The following is a 17900-nucleotide window of genomic DNA, read 5'->3' as shown; positions in this document are numbered from 1 at the left end:
AAAACTGAGCCTCAGAAAGCTCAAGTGACTTGCTCAAGGTCACACAGCCACAAGTGTCTTAACTGGCATTCAAACCAATTTTCCAGCACTCTGTCCACTTCACCCCTTTGTATTTCTTTTAAGCTAGCAGATACAAAGTTCCCCTAAAAGTGATGTTTTAGGCTCATTTGTAGTAGTTGGAAAATCATGGGCAGCTATATTCTGAATTAGTGAAGACACATTTCCCCACAATTGACACTCTCTAATTTAAAAAGAATCTAGAAACTTAAAAATAGCTAACATGTGTATAGTGCTTACTCTGATCCTGGCACTGTATCAGATCTCATTTTATCTCCACAGTAACCCTGAGCATTAGCTATTATTATCCCCATTTTACAGGTAAGAAAATTGAGGTAAACAGAGGTAAAGAGGACTTGCCTAGGGGCATACAGTGAGTGTCTAAGACTGAATTTGAAAGGTAGTCTTTTTTTGACTTCAGGCTCAGGACTCTATCCAAAGCTACCTAGCTATCAACCAAATGATAAAGTTTGTCCTTCAGTCTCAAGGAAGACCATGACATCAGGGAGGTTGTCCCATGATAAACACTTGAATTGGATTTGAATGAGGGGCTGCTGTGCTAAGTCACCAGTCTCACTTTCTCCTCCAGAGTCATCTGGGCCCAGTGGCCAGATATGGATCAAGATGCCTGGAGATGGATCTGGATCAGGGTTAAGGGACTTGGTCAAGGTCACATAGGTCTGAGATCAGATTTGAACTCAAGTCCTCCTGACTCCAGGGCAGGTAGTCACCCCACTGAATCATGTAGCTGTTCAACCAAAATACATAGACACTTATATTTACATAATAGTGGGGAAAATAGCTCAAGGCCCCCACCATCTGGCCCTGGTGAGAGTATGGGATCTGAGAACATTTGGTTCCTGATGCTTTTGAAGCTCAGGGAGCCACCCCATAACCTTTAGCCATCTGTGATTCACCTCTGCCACACCCTAACTATAACCACAAAAAAGGGTTTGCCTAGGGAAGGAATCAAATATTAATTAATTTATAGGAGGTCACGCAACCAAACAAGATAGAACAAATTACTAACAAAATAGCAGAAGAAAAGCAAATCATCAATTAGTGCTGAAGACAAGTCAAAATAGGGACTCTCCCTGGAGTAAAGAAGTGGGAAGTCACACCAGTGGTTTGTGGGATCCAAATTCCCAAAGGCTCTTTGACAATGGATGACATGGTCCTACAGTCTCCAGGGGTTCCTGTTAGAAGAAACCCCATCCCTAGGTTCATAGATTCTGAAAATTTTAGGACTGGAAAGTGACCATCTTAAGCTATTATTTTAAGAAAATATTAGAATCAGTAGAATAAAAACCACCTATAAATGGTACTCAGTTAAAAAAAAAAGTAAGATCTTTTGATCTAATTCAATAATTCCTTTCCCCTCCAGCCAATTAAGACACTCATAGGATCAGATGACTAGTCCAAAATCATCTGATGGTTGGAGCAGTAGACATATTTCTGACACCCAACTTCCAGGACTAAAGGGGATATCTTGGAGTTATGTGATTATGGGAAGTTAAGGTTATAGGAAATTGAGATTATGGGAAGTTGAGGTTATAAGAAAGTGGCAAAGAGGTTTGCCACAAACTGAACCTGTGGCTATTCTAACAAACTCACTTAAGCAGCCAACCTCCTTTCAACAGAGAGGGGAGGATGCAGTCAGTGGAGGAGTGTTAACAGCAAAGGACAAATAACTATGGGAAGATGCAGGAACAGATTCCTTCTTCCCCAAAAAAGCAGGAACTTCAGACCAAATCTATCTAGAATGGTTAGATGACTGATTAGCCTTCACTCTTGCAAATAACTAGAATTGGACCCTCCATATTCAGACTCAATTTGTGGTCAGGTACCTGAGACACCTATATCTTCAGATAAACACACACAGAAGAAGAGAGACACCGGATAAGGAAGGGAGAGAGAGAAAAAAACAGACAGAGAGACGGAGACAGTATGTAGAATGCTTATAAAAGCTTTAGCATATACTTGGCACTTTATGAAAAAAAAAAGCTGGATGCTGAGTCACTATCCCTTCTTCCAGAATTTAAAGATCCAGGCTCCAAAAAAAAGATTTCAGGGAGGGATTTCTCTCCCTCCTCAGCCCATCACTTACTTTCTTTGGTCATGATAGAGGGTCCCTTCCCTGCCTCTTTCCCTCTTTGTTATGAAGGGATTCATCTGACTCCATACCTTTTACTCCAAAGCACCAACCACTTCCTTTTCAGCTAATCACAAAATTGAAAGAAACCTGATTTCATCTAATCTGGGGAAACAAAACCTGGGATCCACAAATGTTCGGGAGGTCCAAGCATACATTTCAGGGGTTCTGTGAACTTGGATGGGGGGAAACACATCTTTATTTCAATATAATGTTTTCTTTATTCTATACTATATATTTTATTTTATGCATTTCAAAAGTTATTCTGAGAAGTCTATAGGTTTTACCAAACTGATACAACAAAAATTAAGAATTCCTCATTCAACCTTTATCTAATCAAGAAATCTCTACAGCTTTGAGTGAAAAGAATGTGGTATCTGGAGTCAGAGGACCTGGCTTAAATCTCAGAGCTACCACTTAATGGGTTACTTTCACTAGATGAGTCATTTTTCATTTCTTTGACTCAGTTTCCTTTTTTGTACAATGAGAGGTCTGGACTAGATGGTCTCCAGAGTCTCTTCCAGCTGTCAAGGCACCATCCTGTGATCCCCTGCAAATGTGCCATGGAAGCCCATCTATATTTTCTCATTCCCTGAGGTCTCTGTTTCCACATGTTTTAAATAGGGCTGGCTAGGGGTGCTTTTCCTTTTGGGTGGATGGGGAAAAAAACTGACCTATGGAGGTTAGAGCGGAATGAGAAAATTGAGCTACTGAGGTTAGAAGCGGAAGCTCTGGGCTGCTCCTCAGTAAACAAAGAAATGAGCCCTGTGGGACAGTTGGATGCAGATGGAAAAACAGGAGTTGGAGAAGCTTAATCTTCAAGTCCAGCAACAGGTCAACTGCTCTTTGTGTGGGGGATGCTGGCCCCTGCTGGCCTGCTGGCAGATTGCAGTGCCTCCAGAGCAAAAAGTACTGGCTTGGAAAAGGAAGAAAGGCTAGGAAGGAAGGAGGGAGGTAGAAAGAAAAGAAGAGGGGGAAGGGGAAGTGTTTATTCACCATCTACTACATGCTGGACATTGTTCTTTAAAATAGGATTTTTGTTATCCTTGCCACAGCAAGGTAGGTAGATGCCCTTTCATCCTCATTTTACAATTAAAGAAACTAAGGCAGAGATTAAATGACTTACCTGCTTATCCTGAGCCACATAACTAATAAGCATCTGTTGTTGAGTCATCTTCAGGCACATCTGACTCCTCATGATCCCATTTGTGGTCGTCCTGGCAAAGTTCCTGGTCTGCCATTTCCTCCTCCCTCTCATTTGACAGATGAGGTAACTGAGGCAAACAGGGTGAGTGACTTGCCCAAGGTCGCATAGCCAGTAAGTGCCTAGGGTCAAGTGTGAACTCCAGGACTCTATGACTCCAATTCCATTGTTCTATCCACTACACAGAAAAGTAGCCTCCAGTAGTTTGAGGGAGGGGATTGCTTCCTGATAGATGTGGTAAATTCCTAAAAAGGAAGCCAATGGAAATATTCAAGCACAAAGCTTTGAGCAGACAGCAAGCGGTTAGAACTAAAATCATGTGCAGCCAACTCCTGGAGCTCCAAAAGAGCTGGATCCTGATTCGGATCACGATTACTGTCCAACCATCCACAAAAGCCATGGCAGGGACTGGAGGACCGACCTAAATTTTTTGATCCAATTTGAAACACCTTGAAAATACCCTTGGACAAGTTGCAACCGAGGCCTATTTCCTGTTTTGTAAAATGAAGAAATTGAATTTAGAGGAGCTCTAAATTCTCTTCCAACTCTCAAATTCCAATGAAACTCTTTCTACTTAAGGTAGATCCCCTTTGGTAATCCAGCACTGTCTATAGATTTCTTCTGAGAATAATGTTTTTAAGCATATAAAATAAAATACATGGGCTCACAAGGAAAATCAATTGTATTGAAATGAAGTTGTAAAAAATACTTTAAAAACAAGTACTCAAGTCTCAGATTACCAGTTGTGAGTTAAAGGAAGAATAGAGGTGAACAGAAAAGTACAAGTGATGAAAGAAAAATTATCCCTGATCTATGGTCTCATCAACAGAGGATTAGCAAATCTGAACTTCCTTTCTTGGCTTGTCATACACTAGTTTCTTCATAAAATTCTTTGATGATACCAAGTTTGCCCATTCCCCTGAACCCTTCAGCAACCTCCACTAGCAAAGTTTGTCTCCCATTCCCATCCCCCACATCTTTCTTCAATGTCCTCCTCTGGACTAGCATTTTTTCCCCTACATATCAACCAAAGCACTGATTAAGTTTAAAATTTGAATGTTTAATGGAGGAAGACTACTCCTGAAAAGATTTCAAAGCCTCAAAGAAATTCAATCCTGATAATTGGTTAGTATAGTTAATGAGTGGAATAATTTCCCATCAGGCACCCCCTTCCCAGGTGTTGACTGTTTTACACAGTTTTAGAGAATTCACCTGTGCACCTGGAACCCCCCCCCACTACCACCACTATATCCTATCTTCTGCTTCCTATAAATTACTGCAATTGCCTGTCACAGCAACCAACTCTACTGTCTTGATCCAAACTCTTCAGTTTCCTCTTCTCATTACACACTTAATGGGAATGTAAAGTGATGGTGAAGTATGTGAAGAGAAGCTAAGATTTGCTTCATCTCTCTCCCTGTGTTAGTCCTACTCTAGAATTTGTAGTGTCCGAGCTGGTTCTTTCAACCTGGCTACTGGAGTGTTTCTAGTGTTTCTTCAGAAGGATGTCACTTGGGAGGCATCTAACATACAGGAGAAGAGAAAGGGTAAGACAGTGAAAGAAAACTCAAAAAAATCTCATTTATTTGCCTCTTCTGCTTTGCATCTTGGAAAATCTTGTGCCAAACAACACTAGGGCAATGAAGAATGGACTTTGATTTCTTCAGGTGTACCTGTTTTTGGAAGTATGCATTATTAACACTATATCCATGGTTTTACTTCCATTTTCTCCCTTGCCCTAGGAGGAAAAAAAAAATCTAAATTCTTCCCATCCTCAAAGGTTCCAGATAACTTTGATCTTCTGTGAAGCTCCCAGGGAACATAGCCAGTATCACTTACTTTCACTCTTGCTTTATAAAACAGAGAGAAAAACAACTATCAGTTTAAGCTCACCCAGAGCCAGGGTGGATCTAAGAGCAGACCTTCTTCTGTAATCTGCACAATACCTCAAATGCTTATGAGGCTCTTTAGATTATACAGTATACTCTTTTTTTTGCCTTCTCAACAGCTTGTGCAAATATTCCCAGTGCCTACACATCATAACTTCATAAAGGATGTGACTATTGTATAATTTTAGAGACAATTTTTTTCAAAAAAAGTACTTTATTTGGAAATCAATTTACAAGGAAACTACTATATCTGACAAAGCAACTTCTCTGAACAGGTAGCCATAGTATTGTTTTAAAAAACAGTACAATGCTTAGCAATGGAAATTCACAATTTCTCTTGAAATGGATAATTTAAAACAAGAAAGCATTTCAACCATAGACAAGAGAATTAAGAGTCTTTCTGCAAATATAATACCCACAATTTCTAACCACAAAAATACAGTTGGTAGGTACAAAGAATTATTTTTTGAGTACCAAGGCTTTTTTTTTTACTTCCCCATCCCCCGGGGTGGGAAGAGAGGTTAAATTATTGATAGAAAAATATACTGTGATCAAATGGAAATTTCCAAACTGCCCTAAATTAATGTCACTTTAACTTGGACATCCTCAGAAGTCACAGACTTCTTCATCAACTTTGGAAATAGGTTTGATGTGTGCCCTCCATTTCCTGGATCCCTAGGTGCTTCCTACAGACTTCAGTTATTGGGCACAAAAATGTCCAGGTCATTAGCTTTGTGCTTCTGCACATTATAGGAATTAAAGTGAAAATTCTGATGCTAAAACACAAACATGTGAATTCCTTCACCTACTGAGGCTATAATCTAAAGCCAAAAAGTCTGATTCGGGTAGAAAAGGAAAAGACAGAAACTGAATTACAAATAGAAATTCTCTCTTTTGAAGTTAACCAACTACCCCACCACTCAAAATGTTCAGTCTTTTTGTTGATCCAGGGGAAACAGTTTATTGGTCACCTACAGCCAGAAAAGTTACCTCCTCCTTCATCTGACTGAACTGGAGAACACAGGAACAATAGATGAATGTTCTTAAATCATTATTAGAGATATTCAGACTCTTCCATATACACACGGGAGTCTTTACCTAGATAGGTTCTTTGTTCCAGGGAGTCATCTTTGACTCTGGCTTGAAGCTTAGGTGGATAGGGATTATGAAGGGAGCATTTATCACTGAACTTCCTCTGGTTAAGGCTAGGTTTGGTTTGAGTCTGTGGTAATGTAGACAAACCCTCCAGAGTCATTATCTTCTGAAGACAAAAATTTCTTTTCTCTTGGGTTGTTCTGGTTGCCAGCCACACAATAACTATTATCAGCAGGAGGATAATGGTGGCAAAAACAACAACACTGATGAGAAGATCCAGATAACTGAAAGAAAATTCAACTCCTAAAAGGAAAGAAAATGATGATTCAAGATTGATATCAAAATTAGATAAAATAAACAGAGTACATTGTTAATTGGGGGGGGGTCATCCAAGGGATATGAGCTGTACACAATTCAACAGTAGGAGAAATAGTTTAAAGTGAGTTTGTCATATACTTGAGTTTTCCAGGTCTCAGAACTTAGTTAAGGAGGAAATTAGAGAATCAAATTTGATTTTCCCAAGACCTAGGGTCAGTTTATTACTAGTTTCTCCCTAAAAGTCAAAGAAAAAGATAAAAGATAGGGGACAATCCCTGGCTTCTAATAGTATGAAATGGTATTTTTCAAGATGGCTTTTGGAAGGGCCATACAGGATTGTGATGTCCATATAAAGCCATTCAGCACTATTTCTGATTCATAGCCTAAATCATGATAATCAATAACGAATGGAAACTATACCACCTCACTCACCAAGAAATCTGGTCTTCATTGTAATGGCATCTAAAGCAACTTACTAAACCTTAACCTACGTGTCCGATAAAGCGTAGCTGCCCCTCTAGAATATCAGCTTTTGGAGGGAGGGACTATTCCTTTCATGGCTTTGCATCTCCCATTCCTAACTCAGCATCTGACATATATATTAGATACTTCATACTTTTTGATTCATTGATTCAAGGTTCTGCTCTTGATGTTTGCTTATCTATGGCACCTTAATTTCTTGGAGGGCTATAATTATATTTCTACCTGAGGGATGCCATCCAGCATTGGCTTTGATAGTTCATATTTGGAGAAGACATGTCTAGTTATCAAGAGTTAAAATGATAATCCTTTGTAGAGAGATATATAGCAGGTGGTGAATAGCCTAATGCTCAAGTTAACAGATGTTTTCATGAACTCTCATTAAAATTAAGATTATCATTCCCTATGGACATATTCCAAATCTGGGTTTCTAAGTTAGAGATCTCATTGGGATGGATAGAATGAAATCCCTCATAGGCAACGTGGCAGATAAAAGGCTTGGGTATCCTAATTAGATCAATCATTAGCTTGTAAAATATTTCAACTTTGACTGAGTCAGGTAGTTATTTGGTCCATAATTACCATGTTTCAGAGAAACTCAGAGAAAGTTGCTTATTACTCAGAGTTCCCTCTGGCCTGTGCTACTACAATCATAAGAACATCAGAGCTGTATTAAAACCATAAACTTAATTTTCAAAATGAAGGGGAATGGTGGAAAATTACTAGTATTATTGCCTCCCTAAACAGTACAATACTGTGAAGGAAAAAATTTTAAGAAAATCTGGCTCAGTACCAACTATGATCCTATGGGCACTTAAGAATAAAGCTAGAAGTGGAACAAATAAATGAAAAATGAAACAGATTTGTCAGCACTTTTATGATCAGCAGCAACATGACTGATGGGATCTTTGGGCATTGGGAGCCAGAAAATGTGGATGCAATATTTACTTTGTATCTTACTATCTGTTATGACCTTAGAGAAGTTTGTCTTTCTGGGATTCATTTCTTTCATCTGTAAAATATTTCTATAACTACAATAAAGGAAAACATTAAAAAACTTCAGAGCTCTGTTTAATACAATGACCAACTATGACCTGAGAGAACTGACTATAAAGTATGATTCCATTTTTTGATAAGAGATTCTGAACTGTAAGGTAAAGAAAGAGACATACATTATGCTATAAGGGAAGTTTCTATGGTGGAGAAGTAACAGCAATTTAAATTTTTATTATTATGCTTACCACAGAGTAAATTCTTTTTTTCTTTTTTTTAGGTTTTTGCAAGGTAAATGGGGTTAAAGTGGCTTGCCTAAGGCCACACAGCTAGGTCATTATTAAGTGTCTGAGACCGGATTTGAACCCAGGTACTCCTGACTCCAAGGCCGGTGTTTTATCCACTACACCACCTAGCCTCCCCCACAGAGTAAATTCTTAATAAATGTTTGCCAATAGACTAATTTTTTAAATATTAAAAAGATAAAGTGAAGGTGTGACTAGGTATTCCAAGGTCCTTTCCAGGCCTAAATTTATGATCTTAGAATTTACAACTAATTTATCTTGGGGATCTCTTTGGTGTCCATGTAAGTAGTACGTGAAAGGCACTGATTCTACTATACCTGAGTGTGGGACATGAACACAAAGAGTACCAATCTGCATGGGAGAGCGATCCTCATAGTAGTCTTTGCAGTGACATATATAAGAACCAACTCCATTGAAGCATTCAGCCCCTTCACCACATTGTCCTAGGCCAATTTCACATTCATTCACATCTAAGAGAAAATATCAATGTCAAATCATACCAGAAGACAGCTGATAATCTAGTAGGCTAGATGTACTTTATCACCCCACTCCCTTCACAGTTAAAGGGATGAAAAGGGGTACAGGGAATCATCTGTTTTCCTGGGATGCAGAGATGTCAAGGGAATCTACTCATTTGTGACAAAACACCCGATATTAGATCAGGCCTATGTTAATAAAACCCATTAAGATTAAACTGTCAACCCTACCCCTCTCCCCCCCAGAAACTGGGGGAGACTGAGCACAGATGTGGAATACTACATATATCAGATTTTTTTTTGACATATTGATAAGTTTTCCTGAATTTTTATCTTCTTACTTTTTTTCATTTTTCTTTCCTTTTAAAAAAATCCTTAATGATGGAAGTGAGAAGGTAATGGACACAGAAAAATAATCTAGTTAATGGAAAAACAAAAGATATCAATAAAATTCTATTTTTTAAAAAAGATTAAATCATTAGTGGTACCCCAAAACCTATACCATGAATGAAGAGAGATTTCAGATGAAGTTGAAGAGCTTCTACTGTGTCTCTAATGAGAGTTCTTAATTGAGACTGCAGGGCACTGCTCTCAGATGCTCCAGATTGGGACATCAGGTTGTCTGACATATTTCTTCCTCTAGATCTCAGGTGCAGCCAGAAAATGAACGTGGCATTGGAGGTATCTTTTCTACAAATATTATAGAGAAAGAAAAGAAAAACTCTCTAGTTTAGAAAATAGTTTTATGAGAAAGGAGAAACAAAAAAACTAAGCGATGTTTTGGTGAGTCTATTACCTTGACTATTTTAGCTTTCTATTTTTTCTAGGAAGCAAAATGGAAAAGTACATTAAATTCTATGGTTTCTATGTAGTAACTTTATTTTTATCATTCATATTGGAATGCTAGGAAAGAAATTTAACATGCTTTACCCAGGACATTAGTAGCAGCATATCTCCTTGCCTCAGGCTCATTTAATTTATTCTCAGCCCTTTTTCTCTACTCCCACAAGGAGGGGAAAAGTTATCAGAAACTTAGCTCCTGCCTGATCCTGTCCAGTATTCAGAGATGGTTTTTATGAGTTCATTTTTATTACAGGTAAACAATAATCATGCATTACAACAGCAAAAAACGCCTCATATATTTTTTCCAAAGAGGAAAATCATTATGGTTATACCATCTTGAATAAATCCATGACTAACACTTTGGAGAACCAGCCTCCTACACTTACCTTTTAATTCTAGTGAGTTTGAATGCATCTGCTTCAGGTGAAAAATGGTCTAGATATTCCCCAATCTGTAAAGAAGGACCAGAGATTTTAATGAATCCATCTTTACCCTTCTCACAGTTGCTTATTCCAGACCAAAAAGGAACATACCTACCAAAAGTAGTCATTTTTAGATACTATATTTTGGGGTCCCAGGGAGAAAAATGGTCATATCTTTATGCTTTTATAATTAAATGTAGTCTTCTCCTGTAATAACCCTTAAAGGGATAAGAGTGGCTACTTGCCTCCATTACTATTATTTTTTAAATATGACTGGTTAATCTTGTTGGGACAATATTGCTTCTTCAAAAAGGTGGTCATTAAGTAAGTCAATTCCAGAGGCTATGAAGGTTAATTGGAGATTCTAAGCAGTTATCTAAATAATTTTAATTAACAAGCTTTCACCTAAAATCTTAGTAATTTGATGATTCACTTTGACTCGAAAGAGCAACATTATTGCAATTTTTCCTGACAGTATGTTTATTTCATTAAATTTAAAATATTCATATCAGAATTTCCTTCTTAAAAAAAAATATTCTTTCAAATTCTTTTCTCCAAGATCTCTTATCTATGCGTTATAAGTTTTAAGGGCCGATTAATATATGTTTTGCCAACTCTCCCATGAGGTAGGAAGGTGGCACAGATTCCCTAGAGCTAGAGTCTGGAAGACATAGGTTCAAATCTGGCCTTAGATATTTTCTAGATGTGTGACCATGGGTAAATCACTTAATCTCTACCTGTCTCAGTTCCTCAACTATAAATGGGGATAACAGAATCTACCTCCCAAGATTGTTGTGAATATCAAATGAAATAGTGAGGATCAAATATGATAACATTTACAAAGCATCTTGCAAAATTTAAATTGCTGTATAGAGTCTACTTATGATTATTATCTGACTTGTGGCAGCTATATGTGCCACTTGTCTTGTTGGGACTGTTTGGGCAACCTCCATTAGTGGAAATGGTTTCTAGCCTAAAGAAAGAAGTTGGGATCAAAATAATGCAGTCAGAGGACTGTTTAAGGGTCTTTTGCTAGTGGCTACATCACGTGTCAGAAGTTCTCAATGTAGTTTGGTGACCACACTAAGCTCCTTGCCACACAAGGACACACATCCTGATGTTACCTTACAGTTGTGAGAACTAGAATTAGTGGATGTAAGAAAGAGGAACATTCAAGAATCCACATTTGCATGTGTGTGTGTGTGTTTTTTGCAACTATATGTACACACACACTCATATATACATACATATGAGTGTGTGTGTGTGGTTTTGCAACTATATGTACACACACACTCATATATACATACATATGAGTGTGTGTGTGTGGTTTTGCAACTATATGTACACACACACACACACACACATATGAAATATAAGTAGCTAGGGCAGTTAGATGGCACCACGGATAGAGTACTAGGGAAGATCCGAGTTCAAATACAGACAATTCCTAGTTGTATGACCTGGGTAAGTCAATTAAGCCTGTTTGCCTCACTTTCCTCCTAGAGAAGGAAATGATAACCACTCTAGTTTCTTTGTCAAGAAAACCCCATATGGGATCAACAAAGAGTAGGAGATGACTGATACACTTCATAACGCAAAAAAAATTAAGTACCTCTATGGTAATTTGACAAGAATTGGAAGATATACCTAATAATCAAATTTTCTTCTGCCAAGCCCTCAACCCATCTTACCTCTTGCTTAAATGAGTCTTCCAAAACTTTCTCCACTTCTGAGGCACTGTATGGGGTCTCTACCTGATAGTCCATTTCAATAGCTACTTCATATAAGATATCTGCCAGATATAAAATGCACCAAGAATGTCTCACTTGCTCTTAATCACCCCTCCCCCAAGCCCTTGAGAGGAACCTGTGGTCAAATGCATACTTCACATAAGGGAAAAAAAATGGGGGCATGACTGTAGTGGGGAAGACTTTACATCTATGGGTTATTCAATCTCTAACTCAGCAAAATAAAATGTTAGGCATGATCCATTAAGAAATTATAGAGAACTTGAATTTTAAAAGTCTGTAATAGAAGCGATATATTACCTGGAAAACTCTCATGTAATTTATCTTCTAGAATAACCAGTTTAAGATTACTTTATACCAGAGCAGTAGCCAACTTTCTGGAACCCCAAACAAGGTGATGTTGGGGGTGGGGGGAGAGATCTCAGGACACAGACTCCCTTTAATTGGGAGAGTATACTGTCCTATGGCAGGGGCATAGAAGTTCTATGACACCAGAAGTTGCTGTGTGGGGGGTGGGAAGAGCAAGCAAGGCAAGCTTGGACAAGAACCCACTTGCTGTGCTACTATCAGAGGGGAGAAGCTAGAAGCTTCCTTTATTAGATAGCTAATCCTGATAACGAGATGCTAGATTCAGATATTTTGCTAAAGAAAACCAGGTGTTGTTATTAGAGTTATCTAACCCTTTTGCTTTTAAGTCATTAAATTTCAGTGTGAGCATTATGTTAAAGTTAGTAATGCTACAAATCTAAAGCTTGCTTTGTTTTTTTTTTGATTGTCTAGATTTAATAATGTAGATTTCTTAGCATCCCCTAAATTTCAATGCCTCAGTGGCAAACATCCAACCACTCTGCCCCAGATAAGATTGCTTTATATGACAAACCAAAAACAACTTTTATCACAAATTTTAACAGTGATTTAGCCACAGTATAGCAAGTGAGTGGGAATTTCAGTCCCAAACAGACCTTGAAATCTTACCTCCTGGATAATGTTGGAAATCTAAGACAGTCTCATTTCCAAAAGATGGAGAATTTGCTTTTGCATCTACATTGAGTGACAAGGATAGAAAGTAAAAAACAGGTAAGAATGAACAACAGGAATAACCTTAATTTTATATTCTTGTTCTACAAGCAAAGACAGGGCTTAGCACACCTGTTGCTCATTAATCATTTATTAGGATGAAGGATACTTTATGCCTGCTAGGAATAATTCCTACCATACCTCTCAATCTCCCCCTCCATAGATCCCCTCAGCAACCCCCTAGCTAAGGAACAATGTTGGATTTCCTTTTCAAACATGACTGTACTAACAATGCACATTGCATCATACTTTTATTTTGTAGGAAATTCATATATATATAGATATATATATATATCTCCAAATAAAGTGTTATTTGAGATCTAAGGGGAGAAAGATTTTATATGTATGTGTGTATATATACACACAAATATATATTTCACATAATACTTTATTTGAACCTCCACATAGTCATGATAACAGTTGTATAGTATTTTCAGATTTGTAAAATATTTATAAGCATATATATGTGCATATATATCATCCCATTTGCTGCCTGAAACAACTGTGAAATAGTTTTTTATTATTATTGCAATTTTACAGATAAGGAAACCAAGGCAGAAGTAAGTTAGGTGACTTACGTAGGGTCACACAACTAGCAAATGTAAGAGATAGGTCTTCCTAAGTATAACATTCTTCCTTACCACCAAGTTGCCACATGTATTATTGTCATTCCCATTCCTAAATTTCAAACTGGAAGGGACATTAGAATCTCTAGGTAACTCCTTCATCTTACCAAATGAGAAACTGAGGCCCAGTGAATTTAAATGATCTGCTCACATCATATAGCTTAAGTTGTAACAGCAACACTATTTCACCTGGGGTCTTCTGATCTAAATCCAGAGCACCATTAAAGATTATTTTCTAGGGCTACATCCCATTACTAGAACAAGTCTGAGGTTCTCTCTCTTACCTAAAATTTTTTGCCAGGAACTTTATAGTATAGTGCTTGGGTTATGGCAGTCCCTTTCTAAAGGGACTTGCTGAAGCCAATTCAAAGCATTTTCACATGTAGAGCTAGCAGCAGCACTTTTAATTTAAGGCTTTTGAAGAACTTGATATCTCATCAGATCCTTACAACAACCCGTGTGCCCATTTTGCAAATGAAGAAACTATAGCTGAAGGCAGTTAAGTGATTTGCCCAACATAGACATAAATTCTATCTGAATGAGGATTTTCACTTATTTCTTCTGACTGAGTCCATAGTCACCCAATTGTCTTAAACATCATTTGATTTGCTTATTTGCCTATGAAGCAACCATTGCCTCTGATGCAGAGAACTATGGACATGGGAAATATTGTATTTCCCATTCCCGTGGTTCTCTACATCACACCCATTTTGCTAACAAAAACTGGGAATTAGAGTTTTGGGGAATTTAAATGATTTGCTCAGTTATAGAGAGAATTGTAATTCTTAGATAGCTTCAGCTTCTTCTGTCATAGTCACAATGGACTCTGAGTTCAGGTACTAGATAAAGACCCTTCAGAAAGTAGCCAAGTAGATGTGAAGGCAATGGAGCTTCAGGCAAGGACAAAAAAATCAAAGCTCCTCATGGTCCATCTAAGCCACTGAAAGATGAAAGTAAAGAGTCATGGTCTCAAAGTTACAGAGTTTGAATAAAATGGCCCCACAAGGCCCATTCATACTTTATCTCCAAAGACACCAGAGACAAAGTATTACTTTGTCATAGTCAGTGAGTTGGAAGGTACCATTGTGGGCCATCCAGTCCAATCCATGCCTGAACAAGAATCCCCTGATGGCATGTCAAATAACTAATTACCTCTCAGGCAGCCCCTTCTACTCTTGGGAAGCTCTATTAACGAAGACATTTTCCCTTACATCAAGGCCCAATTTATCTTTTTGAAACATCTACTTACTATTCCTTAGTTCTAACCCCTGGCTCCAAGCAGGACACAACTAATCCCTCTTCCATGGAACAGCCCTTTAATTAACTGAAGACAATGATGATGTTTCCTCCAATTCAATTTTGGCTAAATGTGCCCAATTCCTTCAACTGATTTGTTCCATTATGGGATAATTTCAAGGATCTTCCCCTGCCTGGTCACTGTTCTCTAGGTAATATTCAGCTTGTCTATATTCTTCCCTCAACTCTGCTATCCAAAATGGAGGCAGATACTTCGAATGTGGTCTGAAGAGTTCAAAGAAAAGGGGGATTATTGCTTCCCTAGTTTGGGATACCATGGCTCTAACATGGCCTGAAATCTACTGAGGGTTCTTGGAGAGAGGAAGGGGATTGGAGACAATTGGATACCTTATCTCATTTTTATAACAAGTTCTCAGCACGCTGAAATCCTAGATCTATTTCAGATAGCATAGACATATCTTCTATCTTATATTTAAAACTCACTAACTTTTTTTTCCTTTTCTTCCTAGAGCAGAGAGCCTCAACTTTTCTTGCTGTCAAGGACCTCTTCTCTTAGAATGTATAAAATACATAAGATTACAAAGGAAATCAAGTACCCTGAAATAATTTCATAGAGAGGAATAAAAGAGAAAGGAGGAAAGAAGCTCAAAGTTTTCTCAAACATTTTCTCTATTGTTTTCAAATATCTAGACAATGAACAATAAATCAAGCCATGATTTGTGATGTTTTCAAATTGTGGAGATATAAATAACCCATCTGAATATTTAACAATCAGATTCTCCAACTGGCTCCAGCGCACTCCAATGACCCACCTAGTTTTTAACATTAATTTCCCCATCCCTACTCAAATATACAATTGGATTTTAATTTGATTTATTGGAAGAGAGGTGGCAGTATGGCTAGGTGGACAGATTGCTCATCTTGAAAACTATAAGAGCTAGGTTCAAATTCAGCCTTTGACACTTAATAGCTGTGTGATCAAGGTCAAGTCATTTAACCTTTCTGAATTCCAGACAACTCTTAGAGCTGATCCAATTTGGTGCTTGGATTTGCAACTTTAAAAGGAACCAAGATCAAAGATCATCATATAGACCCTTGACCTATTTCCTTCAATTATTAAGAAAAAAAAAAGAAAGAAAGAAAAGCTTTCTCAGCTTTCCAGCTCAGAGCCACAGTCCAACAAGGTCCTAAGATATGAAAATTTCTAGAGAGAAAAATCTATCATATCCCCACTCTGCGAAAGGTATACTGCAAGCCCAGTACTTGATCTTCACTAAAACTACCACTGTCTGAGGGGTCTAGTGAAAAAGTGATAATAAATACAATTAACCCTACCCTCTGGGTAGGAGGGGAGAGGAGGAACAGGCTGCTCACATTACCACAGCTATCAGTCATTAGTCCTGCCCAGGAAGAATGTGGGAGTATGGGAAGGGTTGTGCTAGTGGTAGAAGTTTTGGGCCCAGCCCTACTATTAATCACATCAGAAGAGGGGAGAACCTTCATTAATTTGGTATAACTGGTCCCAGCCTGCTGAGGTATATCACAGGATTGTACACATACAGATTCCCATAAATAGTCTCTCATCAGAGCTGTTGTTCTTTAGCCAAAGGTAGTCATGGTTCCCAGGCCAGTCAGTCCATGAATAGTCATTACTTATTTAAACTGACTGAGTTCCTGTAATTCAGTTCCCTTGCTATGTGAGGTGTGGGGAAATAACACCCACACAGCAGGCCCAACTGGTATAGGATAACCATGTTGTTTCTAGGAGTAGTCAAAGTGGCTTACCAAGTTCTTTCTTATTTGCTAAATTATTGCTAATCAGAGAAAGGCAAAGTCCTTCTCCATTCATAAGGTTTAGTGTAAGAATGATTTCCAAAGTTATCTACTGTCCCACCATTCTTTTCCAATCCTTAATCTGTTCCCTACAAAGAATGGGCCTGTGGGAGAAATGTCTAATTTTAGATAGGCAGGATGTTAAGTCCAGTACTTTTTCCAGGGCATTATTGCTTAGAAAAATAACTATAAAAGCATGAGAGCAGGTCCTATATCTGCAGTACAGTATGGGATACTGTCCCTTTTAAAATCTCTCCCACTAGCTTCTTACAACATCTAAAATCTAGTTCTAGATTGGTTAAGTGTTCTACATCTGACTGCCGAAAAAGAAAAAGTACTCAGAACACACTTTTTAGTTAAATTTGAATAACTGAAATTCTCCTTCACTTTAAGACAATTAATAAAACAAACCTTAAATGTAGCATTTGCTTATTTCCAAGGCATAAATACATTGAAAACCTGACAATCGACTCTCAAGCTAGTTAGCACAATAGATAGAGAGCCTGGAGTCAAGAAGACTTATCTCAAACAACCTTGATGGCAGGTCTCCTCATAGTTCAGAGAGGTAGACTGGCTGTGGACAATATTCCCCATCCAGAGGAAGAAAAACAGAACAAAAAAAAAAACCCACATACACACACATTTATATATACATATATATATATATATATATATATATATATATATATATATAAACCCTTCAGAATCTGCTTAACACTTTATAAAAATTATCTCTTATGAATTTCTTTCCCTTAATCCTAACTCCTCATACCAAAAATAATGAATCTATAAACATGTCTACCCAAAAAAAAAAAAAAAAGGCATTTCCCCTGAGCTCAAATCTGGCATCAGACACCTATTTACTATCTGTGTGACCCTGAACAAGTCACTGAACTCAATTTGCTTCAGTTTCTATATCTGCCAAATGAACTAGAAAAGGAAATGGCAAACCACTTTAGCTTGTCAAGAAAATCCCAAATGGCATTATAAAGAGTTGGCCAACAACAATAGTCAGTAGCAACTAGGTGGTTCAGTGGATAGAGAACCCAAGGTCTGGAGTCAGAAGACCCAAGGTTCAAATCCAGCTTCATATACTCTCTACCTACATGATGCTGGACAAATCAC

At 37.9% G+C, this 17900-nt stretch overlaps 1 protein-coding gene across 2 annotated transcripts in view; it reads right to left on the bottom strand.

Moving 5' to 3' along the window:
- Window positions 1-5497: 5497 nt before the first annotated feature.
- The window catches only part of LOC141502296 (uncharacterized), a 28570-nt gene continuing 16167 nt past the window's right edge, over window positions 5498-17900 (bottom strand). For both annotated transcript variants that reach the window (XM_074206960.1, XM_074206964.1), the window contains exons 7-12: window positions 12958-13023; window positions 11926-12026; window positions 10199-10263; window positions 9472-9659; window positions 8811-8963; window positions 5498-6700 (exon numbers count right to left, since the gene is read on the bottom strand). In XM_074206960.1, the coding sequence (XP_074063061.1) occupies window positions 6357-6700; window positions 8811-8963; window positions 9472-9659; window positions 10199-10263; window positions 11926-12026; window positions 12958-13023 (917 nt within the window). In that variant the 3' untranslated portion in view covers window positions 5498-6356. The remainder of the gene's footprint in view (window positions 6701-8810; window positions 8964-9471; window positions 9660-10198; window positions 10264-11925; window positions 12027-12957; window positions 13024-17900) is intronic.

Source organism: Macrotis lagotis, chromosome 1, assembly GCF_037893015.1.
Source record: "Macrotis lagotis isolate mMagLag1 chromosome 1, bilby.v1.9.chrom.fasta, whole genome shotgun sequence".
Lineage (NCBI taxonomy): Eukaryota > Metazoa > Chordata > Mammalia > Peramelemorphia > Peramelidae > Macrotis > Macrotis lagotis.
The sequence above is the reverse complement of the archived record's forward strand: the minus strand, read 5'-3'. Positions and strand labels throughout refer to the sequence as shown.